We start from the raw sequence: 20,894 nt of genomic DNA, 5'->3' as shown, positions 1-20,894 counted from the left end.
TTTTCCTCTCTCTGTTCAGTTATTTTTTAATGCAGTGAGAAGTTAGTAAAATTGTGCGGTTATCTTACACTAGTGTCAGATGTTCCATAATTGGTGGTTCTTCCTTGCTGGTTTCCTGCCTAGGTACCTGCTGCTGCTTTGTAACCTCGGTTCCCTTACGTAAGGGCGCCGGGTTCCCCGGGGGACGGCGTAGGTTGTATCCACTCTGTGTTCACGCTGCAGCTGTCGAGATTTATTATCCCTCCTGCTGTGGGGATGTTGGCAATGTGTGACACGCACTCCGAGCTCGCCCGCCTGGAGCTGCCGGGGAGCCGGCAGGGAGAAAGGAGGGAGCAAACGGAGATTTTTGTTTGTTTTTGAACATTACGTCGCGTTTGGGAAGCTGAAAGAAGAGCTTGAGGTAATGCCCGCCGAAATGCAGTAGGTGTGAGTCGCTGCAGTGCTTGAATTGCTTGTGGCTTCAAGGGTGTGCTCTTCATCGGAACTACTTTGCATCTTTTACCTTAAAGAGCATAAATCAGTAGCTGAACTGTTCTGTACTTAACGGGTTTAGTTACTTGTTTTGAAGTAACGTTCTCAAGTCGCAGCTTGCTATACCTCGAATGGTGTTTTTAGAAGAAGAAAAAAAAGTGTATAGGAGTAAAATGCAAAGCTTTTCCCCTTTAAAATCATTTTATAGTGCAACCTTACTTGTTTGTGCAAAGACACTTAATATTAAGCCATTACTTTTATCCACTAATTAGAAGAAAAAATAGTCATTTTGCACTTCTGAGCTAGCTGTAAAGCTGGTGAATGTGTGCAACATTTACTGTTTCACGTCTAGAACTTTATAACGCTACTTAGTATTCTGAAGACAGATACAAAAGATACAAAGATTCTCAATTCACTGAAGCTGTCTTTCCTGTTCCCCATGGAATAGTGTTACTAGTGGTAAGTTTATAGGAAATCATAGATACAATAGTAACGTTCTTACTCCATATATTTTGGTAATGTGTAAAAGCCAAATAATGTTTTTAACCTTTGAATAGGTTGATGACTTTTGGCACTGTGGTGGTAGGATTGGAAATGTATGTGTAGGATAAAATCAGAAAGAGTATGTTACTAAAAAGACATAGACAATTCTATATTATACAGTTTCATCCTTGGATCTTGAAAAGTAAATCTGTCTAGGGCTTCAAATTGTGATTTTTTTTTTTTTGTGATATTCAGCCTTTTTTATTTTTAATGCTTTCTCTCTTTATCCATCACCTTATTTAATTGTATCCCCATGGTACTTTAGATATCTACAAATTATTAACTGTATGCTGCCTATAACTGTTCTTGCACAAATCAGTCAAACTTATGCAAAACTATCAGAGTACTGTTAATCTTTGTTATTTTGCAAGCTCAGTGTTTTCCTGATTGCAAAATGCCAAGAACCTGAGAGCATTGATTGTCTATCTACTTTTCTACAGACAGGTGAAAATTGCACTGTTCTTTTTTGGCTGTGATACTGCTCTGCAACTTTCGGTATAAATTTTGTGCATTACTTTTTTTTCCTGCAGACTATGCATGTTCTGGGTCTATTTATATATAGACACCATGCACGTTCCGGATTCTGTATGATGTCTGTAATTTCTGTTCTTAATCTCATATGCAAAATTTCACCAATAGTGTATTTCCTTCCTTTCCAAGCTAATTCATTCAAGCAGGATTAGAGCCTTTTGGTCCAAGTTTTCTTCTGCTTCAGACATTTGATGGTACAAATTCTATTCATATGAATTCTAATTTTAAAAATTGAAATTTCTTAGAAAGATTTTAAACAGTTATGAAAGCTTGTTTATTTATTTATTTATTTTAATGTATTCTACCTCCCCATTGGGAAGTTGAGCAGTTAAACTCATCTGAGATTTGCTGAGGCAGTTTGCTGCTCTGGTTCCATTATGCTTTGAATACCTAGTGATTTTTGTGCATCTCTACGTCTCTCATTATTATTATTATGAATAAAATATAGCATAATAAATGTAAAAATAACTTTTTATTTTGAAAAGTGTTATGCGAAGAAAATTAAAATTGTTTTGTTCATTTTGGCAGGTAGGAAGGTTCGTGTTTCTCTGCGGTGTCCTGTGGCACAGTATGGATTTGACATCACCACACCATAATAATCTCCATAATGAACTGACAAGAAAAATAGAAGGCCAAGAAGGTAAACGAGTTTATTATCCGCCATATTTTTTGTTACACTTCAGAAAATTAATGAATAGGAGCTAAGGTGCCTCACTGACTGTGAACTATTCTCTCATTCGTACTTTTCCTGAGGAATTCTGTTAATGGCATTTTACTGAAAGTGCAACAGGTAGCGCTCTGAAAGTGCAACAGGTAGCGCTGTCGTAGGACTCCAGCTGCGTGGCAAATGTCTGCTATGCCGGAGCACATTGGTGTGCCAGCATTTGGCCTCTTGCCTTGGCTACTTGCCCATGACTGGTTCCAAGGAATGAAGCCGTGACTCCAATCAACCCACAAGAGGTTTCGGTGTGGGGTGTCAGGTGGACAAAAATCAGTTTTTCCGAGTTATCAGTTATTCTCTCTAGACAACATCAAACTTAATGGTCAAATACCTTCATCACAAGCTGGTAGCAGCTTTCAAGATGCATCAGGATGCAAGACCATCTTTCAAGATGCATCAGGAATAATCTCAGTTTTTAGGCATTACCAGGTTTTGGACAAGTTACTTGTCTTCTCTTGAGGTGGTGTTTAGGTAGGTTCTACAGCTGAATATGAAGGCTTTTTCTTCCCCATCCCCCCGCCTTTTTTTGGTTTCTTTGGCCTTGGATTGTTTTCCCAGATTGTTTCCCAGTTATTTAGCAATGCACAATGTCTCTGTCCTGGGGCCCTTGGCAGAGATGGCGTTGAGTGCTGCTCTTGCGTGTGTGTGCTCTCCCTGTCAGCTGCTTGCTCCTGTTCTTGTTCTTTGGTTTCACACATTAAGAAAGAGATCTAAAAATTTCCGACTGTGTGGAAACCTTAGATTTCTTTTTTTTTTTTTTTTTTTTCATCCCAAGGATGACTCAATACTTCAATTAGTTATTTGCTTATTGAAACTTCTTGATTTGCCTTTTTTCCCTCTTTTTGAGTGACACTGCCTTCTATGCAGTAACACATCTAAATATACTTAACAGAGGTTTTATTGGGGAAAATAAAAGTCTTTTCTTTTGAATAATGACATTGTTAAAGAATGGATATAATTGAATTGAATAGAAGGAAATTTAACATTGTAAATTAAGAGATTTCCATGTTTCCTGAATATAAAAGTGTCTGTAGAATGGGGTGGGGGAGGATTAACCTTTAAAAATAGAAAACATTGAGCCTGTTGCCTTTTAACTGCATTGAAAAGTTTTATAGTAGTAGTAGTGTGTAATCAGAGAGTTGAGTTTATCATATAAATAAAGGTGAAAATCATGTTTTTAAGGGAAGGAAAGCAAATAATATTCCTTATTTGGAATTGTTATAAAGTTTGTGTAGAGGAGAGGTAAATTTACCTGGAATATATGTACTCTGTATAAACCTGCTGTATTTAGGATATGCTGTAAGTGACTAGTACTATAAGTTTTGAAATATTTTCACTTTAAGATTTTGATAATAGTAGAAGAGATTTGAATGACCGAGATGCAATTTTTAAAAATACTCTAAAATATGAGTTTTCTCAGAACAGCTGCTTCAGGAACAAAAAAAATGAAAGCAATATGTACCACACCTGGAAAGCTGGGTGGGAGGAGAGAGAAAAACAAGTTTTTCCAGGAAATTTTTGTTGTCTTTTGCTCTTTTGGAGGTTTTTTGTTTGCATTTTTTTTTCCATAGCAGACCTAAGAAAATCAATTGCTGATGTAAAGCTGACATTGCACAATAACACAGCTCACAGGGATTGATATAGATTGTATTTCCACAAAGCACTGTTTAAATACCATAATCCTGAGATTTTATATAATGCAATTCCCCTTCCTAATGTGTAATTCTGACTTGAGAGCTCAAGTTGATCCTACACTATAAATGAAGCATGATTGTTAGGGGAGGAAATACCCAGAAGTATAAATACTAAAGATAAAACTGCTAAAGACTGAAATATTAATGACTTATGTATTCTATAGTACTCTAGAGAGCTGGGTTGAAGTTGCATAAGCATTTCTATGCTTCTGCAAGATTGGCTTTCTAGTATTGATGTTTTCTTCATGAGGGATTTAGGGCAGGGAAAAGTCTGCCTGCAAATCCTTAAGCTTTGTAATTAGGAATATAAATTGAATTCAGTCAGCAGGGCAGAGTGTCTGGATCAGCTACAACTGCAAGGTTGAAGGAGGAGATCATCCTTCCCTCCTGGAATACTCTGTCTGGTTCTGGGCTCAAAAGAAACACGGACTTACTGGAGAAACTCCAGTAAAGAACATCCACAAAGATGACCAAGGGCCTGGAGTGTCTCTCGTGTGAGGAAAGGCAAAGGGGCTGTGACTGCTGAGCCTGGAGAAGGCTCAGAGGGGGATCTTAACAGCGTTTATTAACTATGTGATGTGAGGGAACGACACAGAGACAGACTCTCAAGTGGTGCCCAGTGACAGAACAAGAGGCACTAAGCCCAGATCCGCAACGGGCTTGTGCAGAGGGACTGTGGAGGTCCCTGTGCTTGGAGATAGTCAAAACCTGCCCGATCACAGCTCTGAGCCACCTGTTACAGCTGACCCTACTTAAGGATCTCCAGAAGCACCTTCCAGCCTCAACTATTTTGTGATTCCTTGAAATGTATTTCACTTAGCTACAGAGTAGCTACCTGATAGTAGTAGAACATTGTTCCCTGGAGTGTCTAGCAATGCTAATTTAAGAGGATGAGGAGATACAAATGAAAAATGGGATATATCAATAGTTTTGCAGTTTCATCTCACAGCAGACTTTGGGTTATTAAGTTCCATGAGAAGCTCTGGAGGGGAGAACACCGAACCTCCTCCATGGACACTTGCCTGGTCTTCCCCCTCTGCCTGCACCTCTCTTATTCTTATGCTTTTCCTCTACCCTGTTTAATCATTAAAGTCCATTAACTTTACCTACCAAGTCTCAATCTATGTTTCTCAAGGTTCTTATTCCTGTTCAGTTTCTCAGCAAGTTCTGCTCTGAACTCTTTATATCCATCCTCTCCTCTTTCCTTCCCAGACAGATTCTGATTTCTTATTATAGTAGTCCCCACTCTTGCTCCTGGTTCCTATTACTACTAGATCCCACATCCTGTCAGTCATCCATCGTGCCTACATCATTAGATGTCTCTTCTCTCCTCTTTCCTCTAATAACTTTCATGATCACTCACTTTAACTTGCTCTGGTTAAAGTTTCCTGAGCTCCTACTCCACCCCTCCCTTCTTCCTTTCTTGGAATGCTGGATTTCTTTGTCACATTTGCCTTATTTGGATTCACCTCAGAATAATTTTGTCTCTGAGACAAGAAGAGGAGAGCATGTTTGCAAAACGTACTTGTCCTTGGCACTTCAGTGTCTCACTTTGCTTGGCCAGGGCCCAGTTTTTAATCCATAAATATCTGAGAAAATGCTGACCTGGTAACCTTCACATATCTTCCAGCATTTTATAAGGGATACACTCCCTCTCCTCCCCTGCTTGACAGATGTCCTCATTGATGACAGTTACTCCCACACTTTTAAGTCTCTGGGTGAAGTCCAGAACGATGCCTTAAATGGGACAGCGTTGGAACTGAGGCAAGTGAGGAGCAGTCTAACCCTCTAGCTTGAAAGATAAGATATTCATTTGGGGAGATGGACTGAGTTGCTGTCTTGTTCCTATTTCCTGAGTTGTTTATAAAGACTTTTATTATTTTCTCCCCTTCCCACTGACTCTTTTCTATTGCCCTTACAGGCTGTAATACATCGAATATAAAAAACACATTCTGGGTCCGGAAACTAGAACCTAAGACTTCTTCCTCCCAGCTGAGTGTCCTGATGATATTTGGGCTTTTTCGTGCTTGCTGGCTTTTCATATATTCCTTGTGGCTCAGCTATAATGGTGGTGGAAGGGAGGAGATGAGACTGACCGCATGATTCTGTAGGATGGTTAGGAACACCCCCAGGATGCATTTGAATCACTCTGAGGAAGATCTACACCCTGATTTCTCCACTTTCTGAATGGATGCTTAAAATGCTTAAAATACCAAAATACCAAACCATTCTCTAAACAGTGAACTTTTCTATTAACAGTGCTGGTACAATGGAACCTCTTTATGCTATTCATAGTGTCTGTTTTGCTATATCTTCCCAACACTCGCCTTCTCTTCCTTCAGCTTCCTCTTTTCCTGTCTTTCTGCCTAGAATTATGCTTCTATCTTTAAAAAGAAATCTATTGCATTAATTCTTGCCTTGAAAAAACCTGTTATGAACAGTATGTTTGCATTAGTTACCTGCATCTTTGTCTTCACTACATGATTCACCTAAAGTACTGGAACTTAAATTCTACTCCTCTCAGGTGACAAGCTGTCTCCAAATGGAAAAAGACTAAAAGAGCTAATGTGAAATAACACTTTATATATAGTATGGTACATAGTGTATTTTATACATAGCATAATATAGAGCATAACACATTTTATGAGTAACTAGAACTAAATTACACCTTCACAACAAACTAGAACACAATAGTATCTGCTTCTATCTGCTCTCTTGTAGCAACTTATCTTTGAGTTCGCTTGGATATGGTAACATTCAAAATAGTGTAGTAAACTATTCTAAACCTTTCTCTTTCTCAACAAGTAAATCCCCTTTTGTCGAAGGCATTAGTAAACTTCAATGAAAACTTCTTGTGTATGGATAGAACAGAAATTGGAGGAAAATCTTAAGTAATCACAGCATGGATTAACTCTGCAGGGAAGTTTATAGTGTGTTCCTCCCTTTCAGCCATGTGTCTATCTTTTCTGCTTCAACATTTTTCCTCATCTGTGATTTCTCCATTGCATTAGATGCATTTCAACAACAAATGAAGTGTTTCTCAACTGTCATAAGAAAAAGTGGCATGTTCTCATGGATTGATGATGTTGTTGGTTTACTCTCTGACTCTCTATGCAAAGAAAAACTTTTGAAATGCAAAATTATTCATAGGGGAAAATCGGTAGGTGTTTTTGAGTCTCTCCTATTTCATTCATCATGGTACCTAGTATGCTCTGGTATGATTGTGAAGAAGTAGGAGCCTTCAACCGTACAAAGCTGTCTTGTCCAGGCAGTAAGAAGGGTAGAAATTTAGACTAGATATGGCTTATACCTCTTGTACTTTAGACTGTCCAACATAAGAATGCAGCTTGCTTTTGTAGTCAAAAGGAAGTTATTTAGCTTTCTTTAACAATTAATTTGCTGCTAAACCTGCAGCTGTTTTCCACAGGAGAAAAAAAAAATCTGAACAAGTAAGAAGGGAAGTGCTTGCCACTTTTGGATTAATTGTGCTCATGAGATAGTCTGACTGTAATGCTTTTGTTTTCAGGCTGTTAGTGATTTGGGATGACCAGTGATTTGAATGGGGCTTGGAATCAAGTAATGTTAATTTCAAAGTGAAAATAGTCCTCTAAAACCTTGATAAATCCATAGTTTGTATTCTGTGAACATATCCTTGCTCCTGTTCTTGCCTCCTCATATGCTGAACTAAGTGCAGTTTGACCCTTGGCTGAGATGCGGCTGTCCATGGGTGCTACAGTTCTGTCTTTCTGCATTTCCAAGTATAAAGTTTCAAGCATTATATTACATTGACATAGTATCTCAGGTTAATCAATATAATATACCTTGCCATTTCCATCACTTTATCAGCCTTAGCTTGGAATGAATGTACTAGAATATCTCTACTTTGCTTCATGGTCATTTCTACCTTTGTAGGTAAGAAAAGAGCCAGGGGAAATAACCATTTAGTTTAGGTAAGAGAGTTTCTGGAACAGTGCTTTGCTTTATATTCTTAGAAAGGTATAGATTACCTCTGACTTCTGGAAAGTCAAGGGCATGGCTGAAGTTCCCTCCTGTTCCCTTCCTTCCAGGATCCTTAGGCTGTGATAAGGACAAACCTTTCTGTAGTTAGGCCTTACTATGTGCTGCAGGAACTGACTTTGCTGATTTTCTTACCACTGATTTATTTTGCAGGTCTATGTCCCCAGGCTTTACTCAGAAGTCCAATGGTATTTGTCCCTTGTGAGCTTTAATTTTGGGAAACTGCAACCAGAACAGTGATTGTAATGATCAAACAGCTATCTTTAACCAAAATATTGTCTCTCTGCCATAATGGATAAATAATGGATAAATAACTAAGATAAAGAGAGGAGAAAATATTATAGAGCAGCAGAACATTTCTTTGGTTTTTAATTTACAGTTTTAATTTATAGACTGTCTTTTGGCAGCTGACCAGCTGTCCCAAAATAAATTAACTTCTGGAAAGGGAAAGTGTCTTTTTACAGCTCATCTTCTGGCTTTCATGTTCACAGGATTTTAGCTCCTCTTCTCCTCTCTTCTCCTCTCTTCTCCTCTCTTCTCCTCTCTTCTCCTCTCTTCTCCTCTCTTCTCCTCTCTTCTCCTCTCTTCTCCTCTCCTCTCTTCTCCTCTCCTCTCTTCTCCTCTCCTCTCTTCTCCTCTCCTCTCTTCTCCTCTCTTCTCCTCTCCTCTCTTCTCCTCTCTTCTCCTCTCCTCTCTTCTCCTCTCCTCTCTTCTCCTCTCTTCTCCTCTCTTGTCACCCGCGTGACAGTTAGAAGTACAGTCTTCACAGATAACATCACAAAATGAAATGACATGATGAGAATCAGAGGCTAAGTTGACCATATTACAAGTCATTACTTCTTTCCTGCTTTTCACACTTCTCTATTAAACCTCATCAGTTGTTGTAGAACACCCACATGATAGTCACGCTGTCAGCCCATGGGGGTTAGGACATTAGGAGAGAGGTGAAATTATTGATTGAATATTTCAATCTGTTACTGAAAGAAAGCAATATAAAGATGAAAACACCACTCTATTAAAAAAAAAGAGAGAAAGAATGTTTTTTAAGCAAAATGTTAAAAATTGCTTGTCTTTCCTCTCCTCACCTTTCCCAAACAAAAAATATATTGCCACGCTAAGGCCTCTGTATTTGTGAAAATGGAAAGTTTGATGAGAATCCGCTTCAGACTTACCTGAAAGGGTTTTTTTTAATCACTGGAAAACACATTCAAGGTAAGGCTTACTCTGTTGAAATCATTCACCAGTTACTCTACTTTTTGAGAAGAGCTGTCTGAGCAGGATCTGTGAGATGCCCTCCTCACAAATGTGAAGTTCTGCTGCTTGATAGTGCCATATATGAATGGTAGGTAACACTGCCCAAGCCTCTGCAGACAGGCCATGCTTGCCACCTTGGTAGAGATTGTCTTTGGAAAAGAAAAATAACCTTGTGTATTTGGGCATCACTGAAAGGAGAATAACTGTCTTTTATGTTATTTTTGAAGTTTATTTTTGAATTTTAACTGAGCAGGTTCGATGTATAAACTGTGTCTTGGATTTTTACTTTGGGTGACTCCAGTTCTGTGTGTCCAGACTGGAGACTTCTGAAGAGGCCAGCTGACTGTGAATTACTGGTGCTTTGATAGTGGGCTGATAGCACTTTCTCATATATTACTCAAATCAATATGTCAGGGTGGGTAATCATCAAACTCACAAGGACACTTACTGAGAAGTCTTGGAGAAACTGTGTAGATCTTCATGACTGTTGATACCTGGTTGCTACAATGTTTGTCAGTTTAGGCTTGGTAAATAGTAATTTTGAAGTCTAAACTCTACAGATGAGGGAGTGTGCTTCTTCTGAGGGGAGAATATGTTGCTCTAGGGCTGAACTTTTTCAGATCAAGTTCGTACTGAAAGCTTGAATTTCGTTCCTTTTGCCAGTTGGAAAAGGTCCATCAGAGTAGACAGTGTAGAGAGTTGGGTCTTATTTCATTAGCATGCACTCTTATCACCTTGGGCTGTGACACTGTTTGACCTTAAAAAGTTAAGTTGGATCAGGTCACTTGGAAGAGATCATTCTATATTTTTTTTTTCCTGTAAACTGTTTTGAAGAGTCACTGGGTGATTATGGCTTCTGAATCAATGCTGTCCTGATCTATTAACAAAGTAGTCAGAGGGTATTTTGTTACTGTATGTGCTGAAAATGGATGACCGGTATATTTTCTTTATAGCTTCCATGAGCCAGGGTCATTTAATTTCTTTTTTTTTTTTTTTTTTGTTTAAACAGCTAATTAGAATGTGACTGATGTTATCAATATTCTTTTTGAATTTTAATCCCTACTCCTTGCCTTTACTGCTTTTCCTACATTTTATGTGCTGTTTAACAGTGCCCATCTTTCTTCTCTCTTTATTCAATTAAGAGCCCATTAGTGTAAGAAGTCTCATTAGTTATACAGTAAGAGAGATTTAGTATATGCTAATAACTGATGGAAGATACCCAACTGAATTTTGAGGTTACTGCTGCTTGTCTGAGCACTATACTATCAAAATGGATGTCATGTGACAGTTAGTGTAAACAGAACGTGTATCATGTGGCATATTTAGAATCAGGTCATATTTCTACTGATTCCAAGCAAAAGTGTTCAGATCAACTGAGCATAAGGCCCATTTTCATGATTATTAAATATTCTGTCTTTAGCAACTTACTACTTTCTCACTTGATCTGTCACCTGTTATTTTTCTTCTTCCTCGCCTTTTCCACCTGCCTTCTCTACTTGAAGGACTTTTCCAGTTCCACCTCCGCAGAACTCGTGTCGTTTTTCTTCAGGTTTTGTGCTAATATAAAGCATTTCATATGACATTTGAGTGCATCCACAAAATCCTCTAGTTCCCTCTACAAGTTTCAACAGCTTGTCACAAATTTTTATAACTAATCTGCTACTGTTTTAAGAACTCCAGTCTTCCATATAATTTAGTATGTCTCTCTGGAAAACTGTGTTCACAGTTTAGTTGCAATAATCATGTTTGCTGTGCCTATGAGAATGATGTTTATGTTGTTTTCACAATGATGTGATTGATATACTGCAAGATCATTTGTCAGCAGTATACGACTATCTTGTTCACCCTTGATGGCAGCTGAGAACAGAGGGCTTTCAGAGAACATGCTCCAAAGACATTATACTTTTATGGTAAAAGATAAAAGAAATGGCTGAACTATTTCAAAGAACACTCTAAGACATTAGCCTATTAGGCAGAAGGTCTTAGGGAACTTGGCTAAATTCAAATGCTATTTCAAGAAGGGTTTGGGCATATGTAGATGGAAACTTCTGTGTGAATGCAAAGCCAAGACCAGAGGAACACTATCTGTTTCTCTAATAGAAAAATATTTCAGTTGCTGTATGTTAACTGAATGGCATCAAACTATCACATCTTAACCTAAATAAGGCTCTCCACCAGAAAATCTGGTGCTATGCTTACACCAAGAGAAGATACAGTCTGAAGGAGGTAATTACATATGCATACCACTTCTATGCCTATCCAAAGCAAAACAGGAGAAGAATTTTGGACAATCTCCCTGAAAAGACTTACAAAAATCGTGAAGAGAAGAATCTGTTCCAGTACCTTAAAGTTTTGCTGGTTTGGTATGGATGCTTGAATAATACCCATATGCACTTCCATTCTTACAAGAATTGAGACCAGAATCAACTTTTTCCTTTGTCTGACCCTATTCTACTGAAGAGTCAGCTATTGCTATGTTAAAATATTTAAAATTTAAATTGTTAGAATCCATCTGTTGAGCCATAATTTCAAGAAATTATCTTCAAGAACAAGAGAATAAGGACCGTAACACACAGCTAAATACCTCCAGGAGAATAAATTCCCATCAGAATTTTAAATCTGATATGATGAAACTTGAGTGAATTAGCAGAACTTTCCCAACATTTGCAGGTATTAAAAGATGCTTAAATTGGATTTTGTTTGCTCTGATGTTCATTTTCTTATTGCATGAAATATTTCCTGCTGGTGTGTTATTTTCTGTTCTGACTGCTCTAAATGCAGTTAACAAACAACAACTTCTTTCTTTATATGGTGCCAGAAGGAGTTTAGCTATTATGGATGATATAGAAGAGTGTCTTTTGTGGTGCGTATGGAGATTTACACAGAACCAAGCAAATCTGCCTAAGGACACATCATTTTGTCAGCTGTCTTCAGAATCATTAATTTCTTCGTGCTGATATAATTTCTTGTCATGATTTTGAAGTTTAGTATGTGATATCGCTAGCGGAACAAATGCCCTTCTTGATTCCACAGAATATTAGGATCTTATTAAGGGGTAGGGAAAAATAAAGAAAACCCCACAAAAATAAAACTGTTATGTAAGTTTCTCCAGAAAAACAAAACAAAACAAAAAAACAAACAAAAAACCCAAACTCCTGTGGGATCCCCAAGTGGTGCTAAGTTAGCTGCCCGCTAAGCTTTTGCAAGAGATGGTAAGTTGTTCCAGAGATTGCGATGGTGTGATTAATCAGTAGATTTGACATTCTTCCTTCAGGGATGTGGATAGTGTATCCTGAGTGGGGAATCCTTTACGGCCTACAAAATCTCCTAGTGTAGGTATTAGGCATCCATTGAGTTGAAAGATGATTGCTAATATAAAGAACAGGATGGAAATGTATATTGAACATTAGCAGGGTAGCCCTAATACTTCACAGAATCACAGAATGGTTGAGGTTGGAAGGGACCTCTAGAGGCTCTACGTTAATTTGTATGTATTCTATTTCTGTTAACTTTATACATGTGTGCTACTTATATATTTCTTTACGATAATATATGTATTACGTTACTTTTAATTTTCCTGTGTCCCATGGTTAGCATTTCGGGTTACCAGATCAGCCTTAGTATCCAAAGAACTAAGAGTGAGCATAAACATTTTTGCTCTTTCTTCTTTGTGTGTGTTGCAATTCTCTAATTTTGTCTGATGCTTGGAGTCAATTGAATTGCAAGCTTCAAGCAGTGGACGATGAACCTGAATTGACTAAAGAATGGTAGATCCACATTTTTATGCTGATGAAAGAGCATTTTCTCTCATTTATGGGTGCTCAGAGGTGCAATTTATTCATGGTGTAAAATGCAGACCTTAACATCTATGAATTTGGATGGTAGTTGCAGACTTGAAATAGAAACTCAGCTTTGGAAAAGATGACAACCCAGTTATCTAATTCTCTAGCATGCTTTCCAGGGGGATGTAACATGTAAACATGTTTTACTTTAGCTAATTTGCCAGGAGATTATAATTGTCTGTGAAAGTAAATTTCTTATTAAAATTTGAAATGAATATAAACTTTGCTAAGAAAAGGCTCTGGAGAGATTTGCTTATCTATTTCATCACAACACTGTGGTTCAGCTTTGTGTGATGATGACAAAACTGAATCTGCCTTCGTATTCAGCTAAAATCAAAATGCATCTTCTCCTCTAGAAGAATTATCATGGCTTATGTAGCTATCATAAATATCCTTCGCACAGCAACAAGGATGGTATTGAGGGTAACAAGCCGATTGGAAAGAATCCCTTTTACTAGACTTGTTGGTGAGAGGGGACAAGCTTTCCTAACAACAGTAGAGCTTTTTCTCCTGTCGGTCAGAATTTGAGTTGCCAGGATGTATTTCACAAGTTTTTTGACAGATTTATAAATGAAATTCCTTTGTTTACAGTCAAAAAGAACCATAATGTGTGGAAAGTGTACAATAAAAGGATACAGGAAATGGTAAAAACCTCCAAGCATGTAAGATCTTGAAATTGCACAGCATGGCAGCTGCTCTCAAAGTGAAAGAGAACCTATGTTTTTTCCTTTGGATTGCTAGAACAGAAGGCAAGATATGGTAGCATGTCACTTGTTTACTTTTTCTGAATTTGGCTTCTTCAGCAAAACAGGGGAGAAATTACTTTGTGCAGTCATAAACTGAAAACTTAAATTAGAATTCAGAAGAGTTCCCATGTATCATGGTACCCATTAATGGCAAAATGCATTTTCATTCACAGGCATAATTCAAATTCTTGCTTCCATACCAGCTTTTTAATACAAATTGGTAGTTTCATTATCAGCACGCTCATCTTTTATGTTTTTGTAAGTTGGTTGACCTTTTATACTTTTGCTTCCAGGGAAAAAAGAAGATGAACAGATAGTTGCAGAGATCATGAGACGGCGTTTTTTTCCTGCTGTTTTAACTCATAAGGCCTGGGAAGGCTTTCACTTCGCTGGCCATGAGATAAGAATTACAGAAGCCACTGACTGTTACGGGGCAGTAGTCTGGCCTTCGGTACAATATTTATGACCTTTTTTTTTTTTTTTAAAAAAAAAACTTTCTAGCACTGTTATTTTGCATGTTAATATGTTTTGTTGGATGTCATAATGACAAAAGGTGACTTTCTACATTTTCTCTGTCTCCAATCTGCAAACAGCAAACCTGCATTTTGTCTGATTTCCTGTGGGTTTCTGGTTCTCAAAGCTTAGAAAATCTCTCGTTTGTTCTCTTTTCATTTCCTCTCCAGCCTATAACTTTGATTCCATTATCCAATTACAAGCAAATTTTGCAGGAAAGATGACAGTCTCAAGGTGATTACAATTTTGTGTATGTTGTAAGTATAGATGGCTGTATAGTAGGCAGACCCAGGTTATGGAAACAGTTATGGTATGATCTCACCAGGTATTACCTGTGAGAGAATCTACTCAGTCTACTTATGTGAGAAACACATTAACCTTATAAAAGTCCAGCCAAGGGAAAATGTTCTGTTGGAGCTATCAATTTCTCCAACAGCAGGCAGTGTATGTGGTAGAGAATACTTATATTCAGGAAATATCACTCATGGCTCTAGATATATGAACTGTTAACATCCACTGTGGGAAGAGCCTTTTGCAGGGTTTTCAGTTTGTGTGGTGATGCAACAAATTGAGTGTTTGGGAGCTGCTAAAGAAGAGTGAAAGTGATGTGGTTGGGGATGTGGTTGGTGTGTTACGAGGCTCATGGCATTTGGAGAACATCGCTGGAACAGAGCGGCACCCAGGAGCTCCCACAGGGAGAGGGTTTTTCTGATCTTGAAGGTCTTTTCCAAACATAACGATTCTATTACTCTATGACTGAAATCCTAAAGTCTCCACTTCTCTACCAACAATGTTAACCTCCCAGGGTTTTGCCAATTAAAAAATATGCCCACAGTTAAACCAAGGATAAATGTCATATTTCCCTGCTTTGAACTCCAAACACTTTCTTCTCCTAGCTGACCTGGGAAGTCATTTGTTCAATATCTCTTAGCAGTCTCAGTGCACTTCTTCAAGGAAAGGTTGACTGATTGTCTGTTGTTCTCACAAAATGACAGGGTGTCCTGAAAAACATAATTTCTCTGGAGGGTTTAGCCAGTTTGACTATGAAAAGGAAGACAGCATTTCTGTGTCTCTTCATATTCTCCATCTGGCAGTATTTGAACCCTTCTGGTAAATGTCAACCAGATTTGCCAAGAGGGCAGAAGCTTTAAGGAAAACAAAGTTTATGCATGTTTCCTGGAAAGGAAAGCAGTTTTCAAAGTCACAGGGATTCAACACACAGAGCTTTGATCATGCCAGTCAGTTTCTTTAGCTAAGTATGGCAAGACTCTGGGAGAAGAGGTTATAGGAATATAAGAAACCAGGATAAAATAAAATATGTTTAAGAATTTAGTCAAGTACCAAACAAAAATCTTTTGAAACTTGGCCTTAATTAGTTCTGGCGCTCACAGAGCTGTTTCTCTGATGTAGAAATATACCAAGTATTTGGTATACTCCTATATCAAAGCTTTGTTGAGTAGGAGATATCTGTGAGTTCATGTACAAGATCTTTTTCTTTTTGCTCTCAGTGGTAGAAAACAAAAGCTTTGCTTGAATTTCTAGCATGTTTTGAATCAACATCCCTCTTGTTCCTTTCTCTGTACTTCTTTCTCAACCTGTTAAAAGCAAAGCTAAGAGTATAATTTATTATTCCAAATTGGGACACTTGGTCCTTTCAAGTAGTCGGCCATATTGCAAAGGGATCATATATATTCATCATATATATTTGTCAGTGTAGGCAATACAATTTTCTATACAAACTAGCTTTTGATTTTTACTAAGTCATGAAAATATTATGGGAGACAAGCTGGAAACTATTATTGCAAAAGGAATGGAGGTAGTAATTTCTTTTTTAACAGTGAAATAAAGTATAATTCAGCATATGCCAGTCTGAGGACAATCATCTGGTCAGTAGTAAGACAGGACAGAACAGCTTAAGAAACTTCTTGATCGCAGGGTATAAATGTATACATAATGAGATGGCTGTAGAGAGCTCTTTGTGGTTTTGTTTGCTGGAAAGGTTTGTTATGCTTACCAAGCTAAGCATGCAAAACTGCAAACAAGCAAACTGAAGTGAAAGCAAAGAGGTAAAACTCATGGTCCCTTTTGAGTCATTATGATAATTAACTATTCTTACAAATAATTAATTACTGAAAGAGATTAACATGGGTTTGCAGTTGATTTTCCTGCACAAGCAGTTCTTACATAAAGGTGTCTTTGTGAAGGACACATTTTAACTCAGCCAGAAGTAAGTGTAGTTATATGCTGGAATTGCTGACTGGAATTTTCTGGCTTATATTACACAGTGTGACAGATTAGATAATTGCAGTGGTTCCTTCTGGTTGTAATGCTTTGCAAGTATATACTGAAGCATGTTATGGCATTTATTTTGTCAGCCTACAGAGCTCAAAGATCATAGGGAGCTGTGATCCTTTCAGGACATTATTTGAATTAATGTTGCTCATTTGAACAGATGGGAAGCCACCTCTCCTCCATTTTTTTGCATGCTTATAAATGACAATGCTTATTTAGTGAGAGATTTTATTTCTTTTATTTGTTCAGTATGTTCCCTCCTCTACAGGCTCTTGTTCTGTGTTATTTTCTGGAGACCAATTCTAAACAATACAATTTGGTTGACAAAAATGTGATTGAAATTGGAGCTGGAACTGGGTTGGTCTCCATAGTAGCCAGTCTACTTGGTGAGTACATATCATTGCTCTTATGCTCTTAGAAACGTCTACGAGATGAATCTTGGATGACTCAGGAAGGGGCTCAGTTGCTCAAGAACAGAATTGCTTGAAAGCTATAAAATGAAAGAAAAAGTGAATTCTGAAAGGCTTATTTGGAAACTCTCTTATTTTTTCCTTAAAATTCTGAATGCATTTGTTCAATAAAGGATGTTCCAGTAGATGAAGCTGCTGTTAAGTGCTAAACAGGGGATCAAAATAAGAAGCTAGTGGCCTGAGGTGAATGTCAGGAGAAACCAGAAGACAGAATTAGGGAAAACTTATTCTGTTGTCCAGATAGCTCTGGGATGCCAAGCTGCTGCTTTTCCAGATGTGTTCGGACTTTTCTCTTTTAGCAGTTGATCCCTGAGCTTTCTGCTACCAGCACTTTGTTCTGTTTTCTCTCACCATAGCCTGCTCTTTCTCAAGAATAATCCAAGTTAGTAACTTCTGCATTTTAACAGAATGTTAACACTCTGTAGTCTGAGAAAGGTTTTTGCCATGCGAAAAGCAAGGAGCCTGAAACAATGCTTAAATCTCACACTGACTTTTTGGAGTCAGTATTTCTCAGTCCCTATTCTCTCACAGTACTCTTAACCAATGTGTTATGAGGATGCAATAAGAATTTGATCCTATCCCCTCCTGCCTCCCCTGCTTCATTTAGATGGCAATCTGTAGAGCTGACTATCTTTAGATGTGATTCTTTATCTGAGAGCCAAATACTAATTTTGTACAATATCTAAGAACTTTACAGTGCTCTATTCTTCTCCTTGATATCTGTTTCAGTTCCCTGGGTGGTGTTTTTTGTGAGTGGACTTTCGCTGAAGTCTTGAACTCTATTCAAAGATGACTTTTTTTTCCCTCCCTGTCCAGGTGCATGTGTAACTGCCACCGATTTGCCGGAACTACTGGGAAACCTTCAACACAACGTTCTCCAGAACACAAAACTGAAATGCAAGCATCAGCCTTGTGCTAAGGAATTGTCTTGGGGAGTTGATCTGGAGAAGAACTTTCCTAGGTCTTCATGTCACTTTGACTACATTCTGGCTGCTGATGTTGTTTACCACCATCCCTTCCTAGACGAACTCCTCCTAACTTTTGATCACTTGTGCGAGAACGATACTGTTATTCTTTGGGCTATGAAATTTAGATTGGACAAAGAGAATCAATTTGTGGGCAGATTTCAGACACTGTTTGACTTAGAAGTAATCTTTGATTTCCCTAGTTTGAACATAATCTTGTATAAAGCAATGAGGAAAGGCAGGATGCAGTCAGACACTCCAAATGGGCTGTCTGACAAAGAAATACATGAGCGTGGCAGTTTCAGCTGTCTGTAGCTTTCTAAAAAGTTCCATGTTAGTAGATGCTTAAACCATCATGAATAACATTTTGAGAGACAGCTGGAACAAAACATCAGGATCCTAGTATATCCCTAAAGAATTTCTGAATTCAATTTGCTGATCATTTCATAGATAGAAATATCTTTTATGTGCTAAACTGACAACATTAATGACTTTCAGAAGTCTTACTATGATAGCTGTGGGATGCATAATGTGTATTTCGTAGCTTTCAATTGAAACTTTTAGCAGTGGCTTATAAGGCCAGCCAATCACTGAAAACTTAAGACTGTGGTAAATCATTGGATTTAAAAGTTGTGTTGTCAAACCTAATCTTTTGCTAGTCCCACCATAGCGTGTAAATCTCTTCTTTAAGTTGATATTCTAGGATAGTAAACTAGCTTCACAAAAATGCTGGTAAGTATATTGTCAAAATAGAGGGACAGAATATGTGATATGTATCTCCCTGATTGCTCTCTACCTCTTCCATCTATTTGGATTTGGGGTTTCTAACCACATGCAATCACATAAATAAGGCAGCAGGGAACTGATTCTCCTGCTGCTTGAACAAAGGTCTTGAATAAAAATAGTATAGCATATCACCAAATCCCTTTTCAAAGATCTTAAATTCTTGGAGGGCTGCCCCTCCAAAAATAGGTCACTATCTGAGCCTCAGAGCACAACAATGCAATAGTGACAATGGGACAATAGCCAACAAGAGAAGCTTTGCACTGCTGGCCTAGTGGTGACTGGAGGTAAAAAACTAAACCAATATGACTTGGTGTCATTGACATAGAAGGATTTATGCTTTTTGATTGGCAAACAATTTTTTTTTCTCCTAGTCCTTCAGTGACTCATGTTCCCATCTTTAGTAGTAAAATCAACATGATCGAAGATAATAAGATTTTTTTTTCAGGGATAGATTAGTAAAATGATTCTTTGGACATCTAGATTTTCTGATTTGATTAGTAAGTGTGTGAGAATATTTCCAGACCTTTGCAGGTTAGAGAAGCAAATGTAGCTTAAGTGCTAAAGGTCATGCAGTGCTTTACCACATCTACGGGTAATTGTTCAAGTAATACAGGGCCTCTGTGGACTGTCAGCCTTTACCTCTTTTTCACTGTCTTCTGTAGTCCCTCCAGGAGTTTTGTATGTATTGTGAATTCTGAGCACTTTCAGTTTCATTTATTTATTTATTTATTGATGATATCTTCTGGAGCATACTAGTGTTTGTAATGCTTGTTGTTTGTTATTTATTTTTCTTTTTAGACTGGAAATAGCATGGGACAGAATTACCCTAAATAGGTGAGAGGACTGAAATGCACTCTTACTCCCAATCTGACATTTGGTTTGCGCAGACACTGGTTCCCAGCATTAGAGATGAAGTGGTGCACAGAGTAGAGTCCAAGCTGAGACATTTTTCTGGTGAGGAACTGGTGATTCCCCAAGTGAAAGGAGGTGGTGAGAAAATTTTAGATGGACGACATGGTGGCAGGAAGGGTTTGGAGGGAGGATTGTGAAGAAGATATAGCTGTAGCAAGAAGGCGAGGTGAAAAAAGAGAGAAGAGGGGGGCGACAGTGAGAACAGTTGGTGGGTTGTTGAAGAAAATCTTCCCATCTTCATCAAATAGTTTTCTGTGACAATGTATATAAGTAGCAATAACATCTTTTATTAGACCAAATAGTATAATTATAAAATTAGGTTATGTCAACTGGTATAAGATAATGCCTCTACTTACATATGTTATTCTGCTTATGTCCTGTGATTTCTACAGCTTCAGGAAAAAACACTCCGGCATGAATACAACCCTTTTTCCTGTCACTATTTAGGTAACAGAAACAGTCAGAATTCAAATGAGGGAACACTCATCTCTGCCATTTCTAGATTCTCTCTCCTCCTTCCTCTGATCTCACTTGCAACCATCTAGTCCATTGCAACTACAATCCTTGCATCCCTGCTTATACCTGCTCCATGGATAAATGGATCATCATGATAATTTAATGGGTAACAAATAAGAAGACTCTTCGCACAACAAAATCTACCACTGAAAATACCTTGGGAACTCCGAAACAATTCAGGCAAACAAGAAGAAGGGAGACTAGAGCAAAGAAGAGAAATGCAATTTTAAATAGCTGTTCTGCTGAGCAGTCCTTCTGTTAGGACTGCTGGCTGTCAACGTGTCCGTGTTCCCGCAGGTCAACAGGAGACCTGTTTGCAGAGTGGATCTAAGATGGGGCCCTTTAGACTCTGCTATTATTTATGTTAATACTTACTATAATGTGACATTATCCCTATTTCCTGCAAGTCTGTCTTGCAGCCCTGTGTGAAATTTCCTGGGAAATCTCGAGTGACTGACTCCTCTATTGTGTAGTGACCTTTTGTCCTTTGTTATGACTGGCAGCTTATTAGCCATGGCCAAAGGGAGGTAGGAGGTTATATATGGCATTTGCCTGTAGAATTAATTTCTGCTCTTTGAGAACAGGCCTTTCAGAAAAATGTCACATATTACTGACTTCCAA

The 20,894-nt window shown here is 38.1% G+C and overlaps 1 protein-coding gene across 1 annotated transcript; it reads left to right on the top strand.

Annotated features, from left to right (window-relative positions):
• The first annotated feature begins 2,106 nt into the window (after positions 1-2,106).
• On the top strand, positions 2,107-18,374 carry LOC104567301 (methyltransferase-like protein 21E). The gene is made up of 4 exons (XM_010214114.2): positions 2,107-2,185; positions 14,113-14,270; positions 16,893-17,010; positions 17,911-18,374. Exons 1-4 carry the CDS (start codon positions 2,116-2,118, stop codon positions 18,372-18,374), a joined length of 810 nt encoding a protein of 269 aa, XP_010212416.1. The 5' UTR covers positions 2,107-2,115.
• The last annotated feature ends 2,520 nt before the right edge of the window (positions 18,375-20,894 follow it).

The sequence above is a fragment of the Tinamus guttatus genome, unplaced genomic scaffold (genome assembly GCF_059628265.1).
Source record: "Tinamus guttatus ecotype Peru unplaced genomic scaffold, ASM5962826v1 Tinamus_guttatus_pri_ptg000281l, whole genome shotgun sequence".
NCBI classification, from domain to species: Eukaryota; Metazoa; Chordata; class Aves; order Tinamiformes; family Tinamidae; genus Tinamus; species Tinamus guttatus.
This window is presented reverse-complemented; position numbering and strand designations above follow the sequence as displayed.